Here is an 18848-nt window from a genome sequence, read left to right on the forward strand (position 1 = left end):
TATAACACACTAAAAGGGATTGATTGCCAGACTTCTCCTTATTTACTAGAAGGTATATATTTAAAATGACACAAACTTGTTACCAGGCTGCATTCTTTTAACCTTGCAAAAAGCTGCTTAAGAAATCTGTTCAGCAGCCCTATAGCAAAACAAGATATAGTATAATGAAAATGGCCAGTGATTGCGGAGTGGGGAGTGGGGAAGACAGGGACCTTCAGATATATGGTAACATTAAATCAAGTCCCCAGCACAAATATGGGACAGAAAAAGCAAACTAGAAAGCGACATCTAGGAAAGCTGGAACTGGGCTTTAAAAATGTCACACAGATCTACTGAATCTCACTCAATAGATGCAAAGCTATATCTGATTTCATTCCATGTTGCTCTTAGGGCAGATTTTTCTAAGGGCCCAAACAACTGGGCATAATAGGCTACTCCCCTCACCCCATTTTCTTTTCCTTCTTCTTCCTTTTTTAATGGTACATCCAGATTTAGCACTGAACACAAAATGAATTGGGCCCATATGGACTTCAACCAGCATATAAGCTGTTTCCTTTATAATTTATTCACAATATCTCAAGTCTCAATATGAAAATATACTTTTTATGGTCATTGCAACCCAGGAGTTCAATAGTATTTTTTCTACTAAGTTAGTGATTACACAATTTATCAAAGCATGATTACACTAGAATAAAAATAAAACCAAACACCAACCCCCTATATAGTCTTCCTTCCTCAAAGTAATTTTAAGAAAGCTGGTTATTAAATTGCTGCTTTTTGAAGAAGGGTTTTTGTAGCTAGACACAAATTGCCAAAGCATGTTAAAAAAAGTTATTAGACTCTGAAGGATTCAGCCGAAGTGGGAAGTTAAATAAACAAATCACTTCATCAGTCTTGGAAAGATCACTTTTGTCTTACTTAAGAGACCTACATTAATTACCTTTAAGGTCTTTTACATGAACTGTTTAAAATAAATACAATTTATTTATTTATTTCAAATGAGGTACGTCTTCCAAAGTATTAAATAATGTCTACAAATTCAAAAGCATTTTTATAAATAGGTAATTAAAACAGATGAATAAAATTAAGTCAAGCTGCAAAACATTACCCAGGATGCACTGTGATTTTTTTTTTTAATAAACATCTCAGGCTATTTTTTTCCATCCAAAGCCCAAAGCACCTCAGGAATAAAAAGGGGGGGTAGGAAGTTTTGTAGGGGAAAAAAGCATACATATATAATGAAATAATGCCAAACCCCCAAACTAAAGTATTTACAAGATAGTCCCTTAAGTATAGTTTGTCACATTGCAATTACACCTTGCCTACTGCCAAGTCAAAGTGCTTACTATTGCCACTAGGGGGAGAAATGTCTTAACAAAAAGCAACAGCAGATAGAGAATGGGTTTTCTTGAGCAATTATCAGAACAAAGCTCCCTTGGCTATGTGTACCTTCTAATTACTCAATACAATTAAAATGACTAACCTAAAACAAATAGGAAAAAACCCTGCCTGCCTGATATCAGAGACTTCATTAAACCTTTTCCCCCATCAATCAAATCGAAAAGAAGGGAATGCAATCATATACAAACATTGCAGAGCTATTAAAGGAAGTAAATCAGTGAGTTTGTTTTTAAAGAAAGAAAGAAGTGGCTCTCTTGAAAAAAGAAATGTCATGGTATTTACCCATCTGGATGCTGCCTGAAAACAAATTGTCCTCCAAAGAGCAGAAATACAGTATGCTTTCTCTCAGCTCACTGGCTTATGAATGACTTTTTGTTGTTGCTGTTGTTTTGTTAATACACACTATAATGTCATTTTCTGTGTCAGTGATGTACTTTTTTCCTCCCAGTCATCCAACTGTATAAGGGAGCTATGCCAATCACTTTCATGCTTATCCTGGGATGTTTTCACTTTCAGTTCTTCACTGCTGCTTTTTTGTTGTTGTTGTTCTTGTCTTTGTTTTGCTTTGCTTTTTGGTGGATCTCCTACAAGGTAATGTTTAGAAAAACAGGAATTTGGGGACGATGGGTACAGTGGGCAAAGAAAACAGCTACTTATTCCTTTTAAAGACTTACGTAGTTCCTTTTATAAGGCCCAGTCATTAACAGAACATGACAACAGAGTCATTTTTCTTTCAGCTGACAATTGTGACATTTTTCCAACAGTGTGCAAGGTGTTGAAAACCTGGCAGCTGTTACCTCCTGGGATGAAGATACTTTTTTATTGTCCCTTGACAGTTTAACTCAGTGGGCCAGCACCTTTAAAGACTGCAAAGTATCCTCGAAGAGGATGGAAGCTTGAATTACTGCTCCCTCCCTAATCAATGTAAACCCTCACTGCAGGTGAAGTCTCCATCTATAGAGGTGCATGAGGGAGGAAAATGTAATGCCCTGAGCCAGATGGTTTTTATCTTGTTTTTAAAGAATAAAGGAACAAGCTAACAAGGGAGACAGCTACTTTGTTAGCTTCTTGGCCTCTCTCATGGCTTTGCATCCCCAGGGTTCCAGCTACACAAGAGAAAGAATACAGAAAAACGTAAACACTTAAAGAAATATAACTAGAGGGCTGGCATCATGCTGGTTTCAAAGCGTTGAGAGAGTTCTACTCAATGCTTTATTTATCACTGCCCACGTTCTCAGGATGGTAAGTAGACACATACACAAAAGGAATGGGGGGTGGGGGAAGGATTAGACAGAGGTCACAATTTACTCAATTACAGAGAAAGGCAGGGCTGACAGATCCTATTAGCGCCAATATGAAGGAAAGAAGGAGTTGCATGTTGTAAGGCTACATTTTCAGAATGCAATGAGTACTTTCATGTATCCTCCCAGGCCTTTGCTCTTGTTTGCAGATATGAATAAAGGCTGTAAAAACAACTGCTATGGTTTCCCTGGCTTCACACTTTAGGAATAAAAGTAGAAAGAAAAAATTGTAGCTACTTTGTGCATCCTTTAAATAAAAGTTCATACTTAATGCCAAGATGTAAGATTATTCTGAAAGACTAATCTGTAAGATGATTAGAAAATTAAAAGGATACGTTGCTCTCCCCACCCCAACTCTCCTGCCTTCTGATGTTGGAAATGAAATGGAAAAGCACAGATACAAAATGAGCGGGTGATGCAGGAAGTAGTGTATCCCGACTTTCTCCTTCCACATTTTCTTTTTGTGCTAATGTCTTTTTCAGGTTTTGGTTATGGTTATGTCTTCACAACACAAGTCAGGAACTGTTCTTTTCTTCTCTACTTTCTGAAAGAATTTGTGTAAGATCGTTGTTATTTATTCCTTAAATGTTTGACAGAATCACCAGTGAAGCCATATGGGCCTTTTGATAGTTAATTCAATTTCTTTCATAGACATGGGGCTATTCAAATTTTGTTTCACCTTGTGTTGTATATTTTTCAAGGAATTTATCCGTTTCATCTAAGTTGCCAAATTTTTGGTTTAAAGCGGTTTATAATACCCATTATCCTTTTAATGTCTGTAAGAATTGTAATGATACTCTCCAATAATTAAATAACTGTCCAAGTTAACACACAGTAGTCATATTGTATCAAAAATGGTAAAAGCACACTTTAGGATAAAATATATAAACTATAAAATTACTTTTAAATATCATTAAACTTGTCAGAATGTAACTAAGCATTTTAAAATCAATGGCAAAAGAGTTCCTGAAATCACATTATAAATATGTACAAGAGAATCTCAAGTTAAGTATTGGCCTCCAAGTGGCAAATCCCACTTACATCAATACCAGGTTTTTAAAAAGGCAGCCTTGGCTTCTTTTTACCTACATTAACTTTCTAAAGTGGGGGGCGGGGGAAGAAGACAGCACAAGCAAATGGCACTTCATTATTGTCATATGCAACAGAGAAAAGAAGTATTTTAAACAGCTTATATATTATGTCCAACATTTAAAAAACCGGCAGTGGGGTAATCAAGTTCAGGGCAGTCCTGGACAGCTGCCCTGTGACCCGCTTCTATTGACCCCTGTTATTCATCACTCTTCCCTACGATTGAGAGGACGAGCTCCTAGGGAGTGACCACCACAATAGACAGACACAAGCCAACAGTAATCTGGTTCAAGCAAAAAACCAGATGGCACTGCAATAAATTTACAAATCTGCATTCATGGGGCTGTTAAAACACCCAGAAGCTAAAAGACTCCGAAGGCCCCAGGAGGATCTCCTACTTCCCTGTTTCTAAAGGCCATTTCTCTTTCCAAGAACATTGAGTTCATGCTCTTCACAAAGAGAATGGAGATAAAACCCTTTACAAAGAAAGGGGGTGGAGAGAGCCTCCTGACCTAATTAATCTCCAGAGCTTGGATCTCAACACTGACAGAATCAGAAAAATCATTTTGGAGCACCAGAAGGGAAAAAAGGACAAAAATGGCTAAATTAAAGTGGAGAGGGTGAAGTGAACCTGCTAAAAAGTGATGGGAAAAAAAAAACCACATTAAATTTCTTTCAAATACTGCACACAGCAGATCTTGCAAGTAGAAAATGATTCAATAATGTATGCATTTATTTTTAAAATGAATCAGATTAGTCCCATGTGTGACCTGCTGGTCCATCTGTATGTGCTGGACTTAATAGGCACGATTCTCTCTCTTGCTTCAGTTTGAAGTATGAGAGAGATAAATTTAGTTTAATTTTCAACAGATCAGCCTATCCATTTTCCAAATAGACCATCTGGATAAGCCTATTAAAATTAATTTATAACTTTGTAGAGTTAAAATTCGTTTGTTAGCTTAAATAAAGTTGCCAAAACTTTTTGTTGTGTCATTGTTTTCTGACAGTTGTCTCCGCCTCCAAATCTCAATATTCAATGTTGTCCTATTTATTTACATTTACAGATCAGTTATTTATTTCCAAATAATGGTGTAACATACAGTAAATAAAAAATGAGTGTCACAGTTTCAAGTAAACACTGTATGTAAACTGGAGTCGGAAGGCAGAAGCAAGCAACACGCTGGCAACACTGGGATCTGGGTTTCAGATCCCTGACTAGCTAAACAAACCATCTACCCTCTCTAAGCCTCCATTTTCTTCATCTTCGAACTGGAAATCGTACCTAGCAACTTTAGAGGGCTAATGTGAGGATTGAACTGAATACGTATAAGGTTCATGGTGGGTACTCAACAAACATTACATCCCCCCTTTTCTAGAATAATGCCATCAATACAATTAGAATTATTCTTTACTGCTGATGCTTATCTTATCCAATTTTATATTAAAAATGAAAAGCTGGAATAACTGAAAAAAATACAAAAAGTAAAACACCACTTGTCAAAAAAAAAAAGAACAGGTGCTATACCTATCCTATCACAGCACTGTAAGAATTTGTTCTTGGTGACAGTGGGAAACGGAAGACGTCAGAGGCTGCTGCTGCTACAGGTAGTAAGAGCAAATTTTCTTGACCAAATATTTTTTGAGCATTTTAATTTTTAAAAAGAAAGCACTATGGAATTGAGCTTTTAACTAAAAGGTGTTATCTTTGGAGAGTGTGGAGACAGTGGTGAGTTAAAATACTTTAAGTTGTCATCAATAATGGTCTTTACTTCTAATAAAGGCAAAGAAATACTACTCAGAAGGAGCTAACTCACTATAGGCAGATCCTTTCTGATTATTATTCTTTTTAACGCATGGAGAATCTTAAAAGAAATATAAGGTTCAAGTCAACTACTCTAACATCTGCACTTTTAAGAAGCATTTCAAGTTATTTTTCCTAACAAGAAGCTTATTCTTTGACTTAGTTTTCACTACTCATAGCAACTGACTGCCCTTTCCTTGTGCACCTGGCATATTTTTGAAGACTGAGAAAACAATGTTACCTGACTGGAACTGATGGTTATAGCCATATCAATTTCAGAGTACTCATTTTTTAAAAGATTTTGTTTATTTTTAGAGAGAGGGGAAGGGAGGGAGAAAAGGAGGGAGAGAAAAGAGCAATGTGCAGGAGAAACATCTATCAGTTGCCTCTCACACACCCCCAACTGGGGACCTAGCCTGCAACCCAGGCATGTGCCCTGACAGGGAATCGAACCTGCGACCTTTCAGTTTGTGGCACATGCCCACCCACTGAGGCACACCAGTCAGGGCCAGAGAGAGTATTATTAATTTAAGTTCCAACGCTTAAAGAATGACAAATTAAGGGTTTCCTATCTTTTGTTTTGTTGTTGGTAGCCTTTTAAGTAAGACTGAATTTCATACCTGTCTAAGTGAATTCTTCTCTGGTATTATCTTCCTAGGGGGTTCGCCATTATTACAGTCTTCTCTCTCTGAGGAATTCTGTGAAAGAAAGTAAGCTTTAATTCACTTCTCATTATCTTCAATCTTATTCTCTGGGAGTAAACTGAATTACATTTCTAATTCAGTAAGCTAGAATACCATGTATATTTATGCATTAATTCATTTGAAGATTTATATACATATAGACATACACTTATATAAAGGAAAACATATGCCCATGTATATAAATAAATGTATGTAGGGATCTAGGTGGCAAGTATTTTATCTATATTTAAGTGCTGCCCAGCAAATCATATTCATTAGAAGTCTAGTTTACTGCTTTTTGAAAATGTAGGTTCTGACACTGGGCACAAGAAAGCTCCAGTCTATAATTAGCTGATAAAAACTTACACCATCATTTTTAAATCGTCACCCAAGAATATGTTTTTTGCTTCTAGAGAAAGAGGAAGGGGGAGAGGGAGACACATCAGTTGGCTGACTCTCACGTACACCTCACCTGGTGATCAAACCCACAACCTAGTTACGAGCCCTGACCTAAAATTGAACCTGCAACCTTTTGGTTAGGGGAGGACCCTCCAACCAAATGAGCCACAGTGACCACGACTACTTTTTTTAAAATCTTCACCAGGGGACATACTTACTAATTTTAGAGAGAAGAGATGGGAGGGAGAGGGACATGGAAGTGAGAGAGAAACACTGATTGGTTGCCCCTCATATGCGTCCTGAAACAGCAACCTAAGCATGTGCCCTGACAGGAATCCAACTGAAGCCTTGCAGGAGTGTCCGATCTGGGGCCAGTGGGCCATGTGCGGCCCAGAATGGCTATGAATGCGGCCCAACACAAAATCATAAATTTACTTAAAACTTTTTTTTTTTGCTCATCAGTTTTCATTAGTGTTTGTGTATTTAACGTGTGCCCCAAGACAACTGTTCTTCTTCTGGTATGGCCCAGAGACACCCAAAGGTTGGACAGGATGACACTCCATCGGAGTTACATGGGCCAGGGCTATATATAATTAGTTTTAAACTACACAGTAAATGTTTGGTTGGTACAAGTTCTCAAAATCTGATTCCTAATAGGTAGTTCTTTCTCTTCCTCCCCTTCTCATATTTGATTTTCTTTTCTTATTAAAAAGAGCATAGCACTTAGCTCAAAACAACATTTAAACAGTGGTTTAAGATTAGAGCCCATTCTTGCCACTATTACCTCAAACAGCAGTTAGAAAACCCTAAAATGTCAATGGGATTTTTAAATACTTAAGAAGCAGGGGAGTCCACTTGAAAGCAAGTTTAGAATTCCAAATATCAACAGAGTAAAAAGTCACCCACAGAATGAGAGAAAATATTTGTAAATCATATATCTGATAAAGAATATATTAATATAGAATACACAGAGAATTTGTGAAACTCAACAATAAACAAACAATCCAATTAGGAAATGAGTAAAGGCCTTGAACAGACATTTCCTTAAAGAAGAAATACAAATGGTCAAAAAGCGGATGAAAAGATGTTCAACATCTCTGAACATTTTGGAAATGCAAATCAAGACTACAAGGAAATATCACCTCACATGCATTACGAAGGCTACTATCAAAAAAATAAAAACAAGTGGTAAGGATGTTCAAAAATTGGAATTCTTGTGCACTTTTGGTGGGAATACAAGATGGTACTTTTCTTGTAATGTGAGTGCTATGGGAAACAGTGTGGTGGTGCCTCCAAAAATTCAAAGTAGAATTACCACATGACCCGACCATTCTACTTCTGGGTGTATGCCCCAAAGAACTGAAAGCAGAGTCTTGAAGAGATGTTTGTACATCCATGTTCCTATCAGCATGATCGCAACAGCTAAAACATGGAAGTGATCCAACTATCCATTGATGGACAAAGGAATAAGCAAAATGTGGTCTATACGCACGATGGAATAGCATTCATCCTTAAAAAGGAAAGAGATTCTGACACATGGATGAAACTTGAGGACATTATGCTAAGTGAAATAAGTCAATCTCAAAAAGACAAACATTGTATGATTAGACTTATATGAGATACTTAGAATACTCAAAATCAGGGACTGGGAGAAGGGGTGAGGGGGGAGTTATTTAATGAGTAGAGAACTTCAATTTTACAAGACAAAAAGAGTAATGGAGATGAATGGGGGTGAATGAATGGATTTAACACCACTGAACTAAACACTTAAAAGTAGTTAGATGGTAAATTGTATGTTATGTGTATTCTAACACTAAAAAATAATTTTAAAAATCTGGCAATCAACACATGTAAATCATTTTATGCAAGGTAAAAACAGGAAATCCAAACAAATACATGTTATTTGGGTTCTATTTTCTATAACTACATATGTAATGTTAATATTTTAAAATTTACAGCTGATATATTCATTGTATTACACATATTCATCACATGCTGAGTGGGGAGTTACTTTATTTTTAGATCAAGAAATTCTTTCCTACATGAGTTTACCTGAAAATTTTCATACAAGTATGATATCATTAGTACAGTATAGGATCACAGCTGTATTTTAAACTTAGATATTAGGTATACTTTTTGATTTGTATTAAATATTAGATTTTTAAAGATATTAAGGGATAAATGGCATCCATACATAATGCCATTTAAAGGCTCCTGCACCTCTGTGGCTGACGTCTGTGTGTGCTTCGTGCATTACCTTCAGTTAGCCTGACAGGCCAGCACTGTTCCTTTGCACACTGTTGGAACTAAGGTGTTCCTTTTGGACAGAAATCTCTTGTGAAGTTTAACTTAGTATCTTTACATTGGTGACCATCTCTAAGGTAAAGGTCTCTAAAATTAAGACAAAGAAGAAAAACACGCTATGGTACAAGCAAGGGACAGAGAGACTCAATAACTTAAGAGCTCTAACTGCTTCTCTCCCCATTTTTTAAAAAAGGGAATGTAGACTATCTACAAAGAAATGAGGAAGAAACATAGTTAACAACAATAAAACATTACAAATAAGGAAACTAGCAATATATGCCACAAGAGAATCAAAGGAGAGCAAAGTTCAATTTGTATAAAAGCATACCTACCTAGTCTTATTACAAACTGAAGGCAAGACCTTCCACCAGCAGAAAAGACCATAGTCGCTGACTGTGATACTCACTATTCTGGTGTCCTGGAACCAAGTATGCAATATGTTTGAGGTATGCCTGTGCTCACTCTATTGTGGCGGCTTGGAACTGAACCTGCAATATCTCCAAGGGATGCCTGTATTTAACTTTCTTGTTTTTTTTTTTTAAAGTATAGATCACTGTTTTAAATACTAAAATTAAATGTCTTATATAATAAAAACTTAAGCCAGTATTCAATTATAACTCTATTCAACTAAGCCAGTATTCAATTTTAACTGCATTCAATTAAGCCAGTATCCAATTATAAACTTATTATTTGGAAGTAACTATTCCCCAAACCATGAAGTTCCACCTTTCTTTAAATAAAATACCTTTTCAGATAATCAAAACCTGTTTAATTCAATGTAAGGTCCTATATTTCAAAATTAACTATGTTTTGTTAAAATGTCATTATAATAAACTTGAAAGCCTAATTACTTTTTGGTGGAAGTCTGTTATACTAAAGATATTATAAATCCCATTTTTACCTACAGGTGCTTGGGATAAAACCAAATTGATGGTAAACTCTCTACACTAAGTTACACAGTACAAAGTAGTGATATGAACCCTAACAGGATGAACAATAACTATCTAGCTCAGTTTTCTGTTCCTAAACACAGTTTTCTTCCTCCTGACCCTCTATATTATCTGATTTCAATGGGGAACTACTGAGTGGGTATTATGAGAACCTCTAAGGTACAAGAAGGTGAAGGGAGCTTAAAGGATAATTACTGTCTGAGAGCAGGACACAGAGCTGAGCTGCAGAGGCGTTCCTTTCCTGCCAGGGCAAAAGTGTTCGTGTATAGATAGATAGATAGATAGATAGATAGATAGATAGATAGATATAGATATAGATATAGATATAGATATATATATACACACACGCATACCTTTATACATATGTATAAAACATTACATATATTGTGTTGTTAAAAAGTGTAACTCAAACAGGAAAAAGAGAAAAATAAACATTGTTACAGCTAGTTCTTCTTTGGATAGATTGACCCACTATTTTAACACTGGACCATCCACCATGAGAAAGCAAATCAAGACCAAAAAATTCAACTCTGCTGTTATATAAAATAGAGGTAGTGACATTAAACAGTCATGAAGTAAGGAGCAAGGAGTAAGGTGCCCTCCCAATAGAGGAGAGTGAGAAAGCCAGCAAGTAAGAGATGAATAGCTCTACAATCTTGAGGGTGGAGGTATACGTGAAATGGCCACGCAGACCAGAGTGGTCACCTCTGGTCCCCAAAGCCTGTCACTCTCCAACATCGCCCCAGGAGAGCTCAGCAGCACAGTTATTCCTTGTATAAAACTATGATGCATCCTAACAAGCAATGTTCACAACTGCCCAGGGTCATCAAGCTAAATTATGTCCAATAAGTTCTACTTAAGGGTAACTAATTAATGCAAGGAAGACTCATCACACAAATTAGCATGAGAAAGCCAAAACAACACTATAGTTACATAATGCCAAAATATTTCTCCATAAGATACTTAATAATTATAAAAGGAAAAAAGTAACCTCACATTAGAGAGATCTGGCAGACACCATCTTAACATTATGTACTTCTTGATATAATACACTAAGGAGAACACATTATTACTCGTGAGATAACCTTGCCAGAAACATATAACCTCGATCTGATCATGAGAAAACATCAGACTAAACAAATTGTGGGACATCCTATAAAGTCTGTACTTAACAAGAATGTCAATGTCATGAAATACAAAGGAAGATTAAGGAACTGTTTCAAGTTAAAGGAAACTAAAGAGACATGACAACTGTTTTCAACTTGTGATCGGAGATTACTTAGGGGAGCTGAAACAGTTGATGGTAAACTCCTCTCTACTGAAGTAGACAGTGAAAATAGTGATCTGACCTACCAGAATGAGTAGTACTACTTCTAGCCTATATCCACAATTTTCTTCCTCCTGACCCTCTATTTTATTTTATTTTGATGGGTATTGAGCAGGTATTAGGACATCATGGTACTATGAAGGACATCACTGGACTGCAAAATTTTAAATAAGGTCTTTAGATGAGCAAATAACAGTTTATCAATGTTAATTTCCTGATTGTTTCCCCACTTTTAAAATTTATATACAGAAAAATTCAGTTTTTTCAGTGTATAGTTCTATGAGTTTTGACAAAAGCATAGTGTAACTAACTTCTGCCACAATGAATATGGGAAGCAGTTCTTTCACTCCTCAAATTCTCTAGCGCTGTCCCTTTATAGTCAGTCCTTTTCCCCCAAATCATTTATTTTTGTCTCATTTTTTTTTTACAAAATGTCATAAAATGTAACCATATAGTATGTAATTTTTCAAGGCTGTCTTTTTTCACTTAGTATAACATAGTTGAGATTAATTTGTGTTGTTGCATATATCAGTAGTTCTTTTCATTGCCAACTAGTTACTGTATGAATGTACCACAGTTTACACATTCAATTTCCTAATTTTGATCATTTGCACTGTGATTATTTAAAATGTCCTTGTTTTTAGGAAACATACAATGAAACATTTATGGATAAAGGGATATTATGTCTGTAACTTTAAAATGGTTCAGAAAAATAGTAAGTAGATGTGAGTGTATACACATGTACATGTATAAATAAGAGATAAAACCAATGTGGTAACATGTTAACATATGGAGAATCTGTGTGAAAAGTATAAGGGGATTCTTTGTACTATTCTTTTAACTTTTCTGTAAATCTGAAATTATATCAAAATAAAAATTAACAAAATAGATGAAACCTAGAAGAAAATATGTTTAGGAACAGAAAAATAGCCCTGGCTGGCGTGGCTCAGCGGCTCGAGCACCAGCCTGCAAATCAAAAGGTCGCTGGTTTAATTCCCAGTTGGGGGACATGCCTGGGTTGCAGGCCAGGTCCCCATTGGGGGCATGTGAGAGGCAACTAACCGATGTATCTCTTGCATGTTTCTCTCCCTCTCTCACCCCTTCTCCTCTCTCTGAAAGTAAATCAATAAAAACTTTCAAAAAATAAATAGAAAACTAAGGGTCAGATAAATGAAAAATAAATTTTGAAGGGAAAATTCCATCAAATATAAGTAAAAGTTATACTCTACCACTTAACCCTGGGCCAACTAGAAAAACCTAACTTCTCACAACTCATTTACAACATTCAGATGGAAAGTTTCATTATAGTAAATTACTTGCAGAATGTATAGTCCTGGAGAAGCAATATTGTATAAATAGTAGCATTATATTAAAATACTTCTAAAAAAAGATACTATAGAACTTGTTGTCTTTAATATTAATTTAAATATTTATCTCTTAGCCCAGTACTTACCAGCTTAGATTTAAAAGGGGCAGAATAAAAGCCTCACTGACAACTTCGAATTTAACTTCAAACTAAAAGCATTTAGGTTGTAACTCCTGCAAACACTGTGATACAGCTTTGGGTAGGAAAAAGTCAATAAAATGAAATATTGCTAAAGCTTATACATTAGATCTCAGGGGTATATTTTGGATACAATATTTCTAGAAGTAACCTGGGGGTAAATAAAAAGGAATCACACCAAAAAAGTATTTAGATGATAGACTTAAACTGTCTCAAAATCAACATACCCAATTTTAAAACACCCTTTTATCATTCTCACCTATTCTAGGCCAGCTCTTACCCTTCAAACTTTACTTTCCATCCCTCAGTCAACTTCTACTTCACTTTCCCCCCTTTTTTCTTTGAATGTATCTAGCCAATTCAAGTCTTCAGTTTTTCCTCTAAACCATCTATTTTAACAGGTTTGCATTTCCACTGCTCCTACTCTAGCCCAGACCACCAGCCGCTCTTACCAAGTGCTATTTACACTCGGACAGCCTTCTGATATCCTCGCCTACACCTATATCTGATCCATTCTACACAATATTGTCCAAATCACTGTTCTGAAAAGACACTACACCCCTGCCCAAAAACCTTTTATAGCTCTCTGTCACCTACAAGATAAGACCAAACTTAGGATAGCATACACAATCTGGCCAACTTAAATTTCCATCAAAGTCTCTTGCACTATTTATATAACGTTATTTATCCTTCTCCAAAATAAAGCATCTCTGTGCTTTTGCTAATTCTATTCCCTCTTTCCTAATCTCTTTATCTACACCCTGATTCAAAAGTCTACAGACTCTGAGAAGCCCATGCTTATCTCCCGCCCCACCCCTCCATTCTACTCAGGCCCAGGTGAAATTAATTACTCTGAATTAGCATTTTATTTCTATTTTGGCACTTATTCTTTCTATGTTATATCTCTTTATGAATGAGCTTCTCGCCCCCTATCCTATACTGTAAGGTCCTTCAGGGCAGGATCAGCTTCTCTTTCATCTTCATTTCCCAGTATCTCAGCATAAAAAGCTTGAGAATATAATGTGAGTTTTAAAATGTTTGTTGGATTAAATACTATTTACCAGGTTAATCTTTCTTAAACACCGCTATTGTCCTGATGGTCTTTTTTCCCTCAGAAACTCTGAGTGGTTCTTGGTCTCTATGAAGCTAAATCCGAGTCCTGGGCCTGGTTTTCCAGACCTTCAGAATTTTCTGCTGCGTCACTTTATTACTTCCCGCATACATTTTCTGCCCTAGTGAAGCAAGTTTCTTCATCGTCTCAGTGAAATGTGATATGATCTTGAAACTTTCAAGCTGGGAAAACCCTTAATTCTAGTCTAGTTCACTGTGCAATTATAAATACAAGAAAGTTATTGAATCTATTTAAGTCCTACTTCTTTTTTTTTTAGGTTTTATTTATTTATTTTCGGGGGGGGGCGGCGAGAAAGGGAGAGGGACAGGGAAACAAACATGAACTGGTTGCTTCTGCCAGGTCCCCAAATGAGGACCTGGCCTGCAACCCAGGCATGTGCCCTGACCCTCTGGTTTGCAGGCCGGCGCTCATCCAACTGAGTCACACCAGCCAGACCTGTCCTACTCATTCTTAAGATGAATTTCAACGGTCATCTCCAAGGAACCATATGACTCCATTTTACTCTACTGGAAATTCCTTAACAATTTTGTTTTGGTCTACACTTAGATAAATATTTGTATGTTATGCTCAACTACCCAATATTTGGAAGCTTATTGGGCAAAGTCTTTGTGGCTCCCTCTACCCCCCAACACATTAGATAATAAGGGCTTGATTAAAAAAAAAAAGCTGAAACCCATGCTGTTCAGTTAGCTTTAAAAATGATGTTCATAGCTGAGAAACTTCAAAGTGAGAGCCCAACAGCAGTCCTCCCTTCCCACCACTTACAATGCAGTATGGTCCTTTGGCATGAATTATCAAGCTTCTGCTTTAAATAAAGGTTTGGGGTTTTTTTGTAAATAAAGTTTTGTTGAAACTTAGCAGCTCCATTCACCCATTCATTTGCCTTTTGTCTGTGGCTGCTTTCACATTCCAATGGCACAAGAGAGTAGCCATGACAGAGATCCTGTGGCCCACAAAGCCTCCAGTGTTTATTACCGGGTCTTTTACAGAATAAGTCTGCAGACACTCGATTAAAGAGGAAAAGTTCTTCTGTGGATAAGCAACACATTCCTAACTTTTTCAGAGGTTTCTAGTGTCAAAAACAAGAAGTTAGAGAGACTTTCAAAGTAGTAAACAGAAGTTTCATGACTGAGGAAATATTCTCCATGACCTAGTAAGTGGCTTATTTACTGTGTTCAGTTATCTATTCCAACACACACTCCTGATGACAGGGATAATTAAGAGTTGATTATATAATCAAATGAAAATCTAAACTAATTTACACAGTGATGAAAAGTCAAGTCACTCATAATGACTTATAATAATCTTCGAGTAAGCAGCTTGCTCAAGGTTGGATGGTGCAACAACGCCTGAGCCTCTTTGAAGGAACAAACAGAATAACCAGCTCCCAAAGCAGGAGTAACATTCTCCAGCTATGCCACATTCTTCATTGGGAGAATTCAAAGAACTATGTAACCAGGAAAATTATATCATTTTAGCAAAGTTGGTAAATTGTAGTGAATTATAACTCTGATTTTAAACACATTTTTAAAATGGAATCATTTGTTCATTATCATGTAGAACGACAACCCACATGAAGAATAAAATCTTGAGAGCAGTTTCTAGTAGCTACTTGTAAACACCACATAGCAGGCTTGACTGGTAAATTAGTAATTGGATTAATATTTTCCCATTAACTTATTATATGATTTGGAGCTAATTATAGTCTCTAAATATATGACTTACACTTTTCAAAAGTAGAAACTATTCTTCTACAAGGTTAAAAGGTAATTTAGCTACATAAAAATCATTCAAACTCTTCAATGAAAGGTGACATAAACACTGTGTGTGTATATATATATATTCAAAGAAATTTTAATTAATCCTTCTAGGATACAATAGGGAAAATAAATTTAGGTCACTTAAGTTCAGAAGCTGACTGAAGAATCCTACTCAAGAATGAGTTTTAGAAAGGACCTGGAAAGATAATGTTTTGGGGCATGTTTTCATGAACACTGTTCTCTGGCAGGTTTATCATTTGACATATTCACTAAACCACAATTTCAGAGCTTCCCCATACTGCTAAACTTCAACAAGATCCACCAATTAAAGCTTTCAGGAAGTGATATTTTCTAGTAATACACCAACTGAACCAGATATAATAATAGACAGCACTCTCAGGGACAACCAAACACACAAGACTTCCATTAATGCTGCCTTACTCCCTATGACAGATGTAAAAAAAAAAAAAAAAAAAGCCGAGTGGCTTCCCCCCTACCCCACTCCACTATATATGCTGTCCGACACTAATTATAAAATACTACAGATGCAGCCTTTCTCAAGTGCAAAGGGATTGTGTACATTTGCAAAGAACAACTATTTTTTATGCTTCCAAATTCTTAATCCTGTTTGGAGCTGTCAGTGGGGGTTAATGGAAGCCTTGGATAGGAGAATTCCAATCTGGTTGGCAGATGGATAGGTTGGTTATAGCTGCATAACTATGTCTTGCCTGCAGGCACAATTCAGAACACTGTTAAAGCAATATAAAGTCTCTGTCAAGCTGAACCATTTGGATCAGTAGCAAGGAGAAATAATAATAAAAAAGAAGTTCATTTCTGGGCCTTGTGCATTTATGCTAGTATGCAGAAACTGATTAATTGTCATAGTGTGCTGGTCTTCTATACCTCAGATTTCTACTTCTGGAGTAGGTTCTGCATGCTAATATAATCATTCTCCCTCTTGAGACATTAGCAAATAATCAAATGAAAAACAGGATCATAATTTACTGAGATTCAAGCAATTCTCTATGCAAATTTGACTTGTTATTGCTGCTGCCTCGTTAATCTGAATGCCTTTGACAAACTCCTTTGATTTATGAACTCCTGACAACTCCAATGTGTATATATTTTGCTAGATTGACATTATCATTAAGAGTGGGTGGACTGAGCTCACATGAATGGCTGGTTTTATTCGCTGGTGTCTGCTGCTCAACAGCTGAGCATCTCCTCCTCACAAAGCCCCTAAGCGTCAGGCTCTTCCCATCTTCCCATCCATTCATCATCTCGATGTTAATTGGCCCAGGCTTTAAGCAAATTTTCAACACGATTTAAAGGCACGATGACACTGATTACTGACCCTCTGCCATACGGTGCCTATTGATTAACCTGACAGAGATGATGAGCTTGAGGGAAACTAGGTGTGTGGGGACCTCAGGGGGGGAAATATATTGTCTATTCAGGCAAACACTTGTCATTACCTCACAAGCCAGAATTTGCACAGCATACATTCTTAAAACACACTACTGCTTTAACACCTACAGCTAATGCAGAAAGTGCTCTGTATTCAGAGATATTACAGATATGTCATGTCAGAGCACATGGCACATTCAGTATTTAGAAGAACTCCCCAGATAGATGGCTGCCTTTCAACCACTTATGTTTGTGCTGGCTGATGTATTTTAGGTTAAATTCAAAGAAAGTGCTAGGTGGCCTCGTAGTGTTGTCTCACATCAGAAAAGAATTAGAACAGGAAAACAAACTAGGTTCTTGAAAAAAAATAGAGGAAGCAGGAAGGAAGGAGTAAAACTGTCTGCTGCCATTCTGCCACTACTATAATAAACTGCCATTCTATCATTATTAAAATAAGAAGTACTCTTGAAAAGGAAGAAAACAACAACCTGATTTTACAAATTGTATTTTCTGGCCTTTAAATACTGCTACCTGATTCCAACTGTCAAACTATTCCTGGCACTGAAATTACCAATAACTGAATATTTAAAAATAAAGCTAAGTAATACTTAAGTCTAACAAACATACCCCTTAAATTCTTGCTTGCCATTTTCAACGGCTGTACAAACTGCTATACTTATGGAAATTGTGCAGGACATTTGAAGGTAAGCTTCATGAAAAAACTAAATGCTTTCCTATTCAAGAAAAAATATGAAAGTTCATACTTAATAGTTACTGACCATATACATCTGTAACAAACAAAAATCTGCTTTACAATATTGCTGTATCTGCAAATTTACACAAGCAAATTCATGCAGCACACTCTCAAGGATCTGACAAAAACCATCTTTAGATAGGCAAGGTACTTATTTAAAACAATGCTAACAAAATATGCTCCCTCTGGACACACACATCACCTTGTTTACTTACGAGTCCTGGGGGGACAGCCAGTATACAATTTTAAACACGAAGATTTTGGAGCAGCACTAACAGTTATTTCAAAGCTAAAATAATAGAAAACTGAACAACAGCCCAGCTGTAGTCCCTATTACAGTGACATGGGCTGTTAATGTAAGAGATCAAATGTTTTCCAAGTCAAACAGCATTGGTGCCTGTTATACTGGAACATGTAGCGGACTCCCTAAAAGCCTGCCTCCTGCTCTTTTAAGATAAACAAGCTCAACTAAGCACTGAGATGCTCTGATAGGGATGGAAGAGACGAGCTGCACCAGAGTGACAAGGCAAGGGCATGAAGGAACAGCACTGCTTTTGTTAACTTTCAAGTTATAGACTATATCATAATATAGCATTTAACATTTCCCCATTAAAAGTATAGCTATAGGAGGACAAATTTCTACCAATAAATATGGGGACAGAAAAAGGTAAAAACAGTTATCTCTGTTTTGTGAATAGGAGAGATTATACAGCAGTATGAACACATTCAGCTTTGTGACTTCTTAATCAAAGGTTTGAACATCAACTTAGCAATAACTGTAAGTATACAAAAGAGTTTGTAATTATGTTAATATGCTCCATATCAAAAGTAATAGTCCATTTAAACTCGAAAGTTTTTTTTTTTACTCTAAAGGCTTAATTTAAAAACAAACAAAAATACTTCATACCCTGTCCTTTCAAGTAGTTTTTTTTTTAAAAAACATTTTATTCTGTTTAACATCCCAATGCCGTCACCACACCTATTTACAAAAAATAGCTTAATATTCTTAAAACCCCAAATGGCTTGCAAAGGGGCC

The 18848-nt window shown here is 36.4% G+C and overlaps 1 protein-coding gene across 5 annotated transcripts in view; it reads right to left on the reverse strand.

The window, feature by feature from the left end:
• BTRC (beta-transducin repeat containing E3 ubiquitin protein ligase) overlaps positions 1 to 18848 on the reverse strand; it is a 187246-nt gene that overhangs the window by 81708 nt on the left and 86690 nt on the right. For 2 of the 5 annotated variants that reach the window (XM_037064109.1, XM_037064107.1), the window contains one exon: positions 6213 to 6290. The exons of 2 other annotated variants lie outside the window; for them this stretch is intronic. In XM_037064109.1, the coding sequence (XP_036920004.1) occupies positions 6213 to 6290 (78 nt within the window). Of the gene's footprint in view, positions 1 to 6212; positions 6291 to 18027; positions 18162 to 18848 lie in introns of those variants that run through there. One more of the 5 variants, XM_037064112.1, reaches the window with a different exon arrangement.

This window comes from Sturnira hondurensis, unplaced genomic scaffold (assembly GCF_014824575.4).
Source record: "Sturnira hondurensis isolate 20B ecotype Veracruz unplaced genomic scaffold, ASM1482457v3 Scaffold0014854, whole genome shotgun sequence".
Lineage (NCBI taxonomy): Eukaryota > Metazoa > Chordata > Mammalia > Chiroptera > Phyllostomidae > Sturnira > Sturnira hondurensis.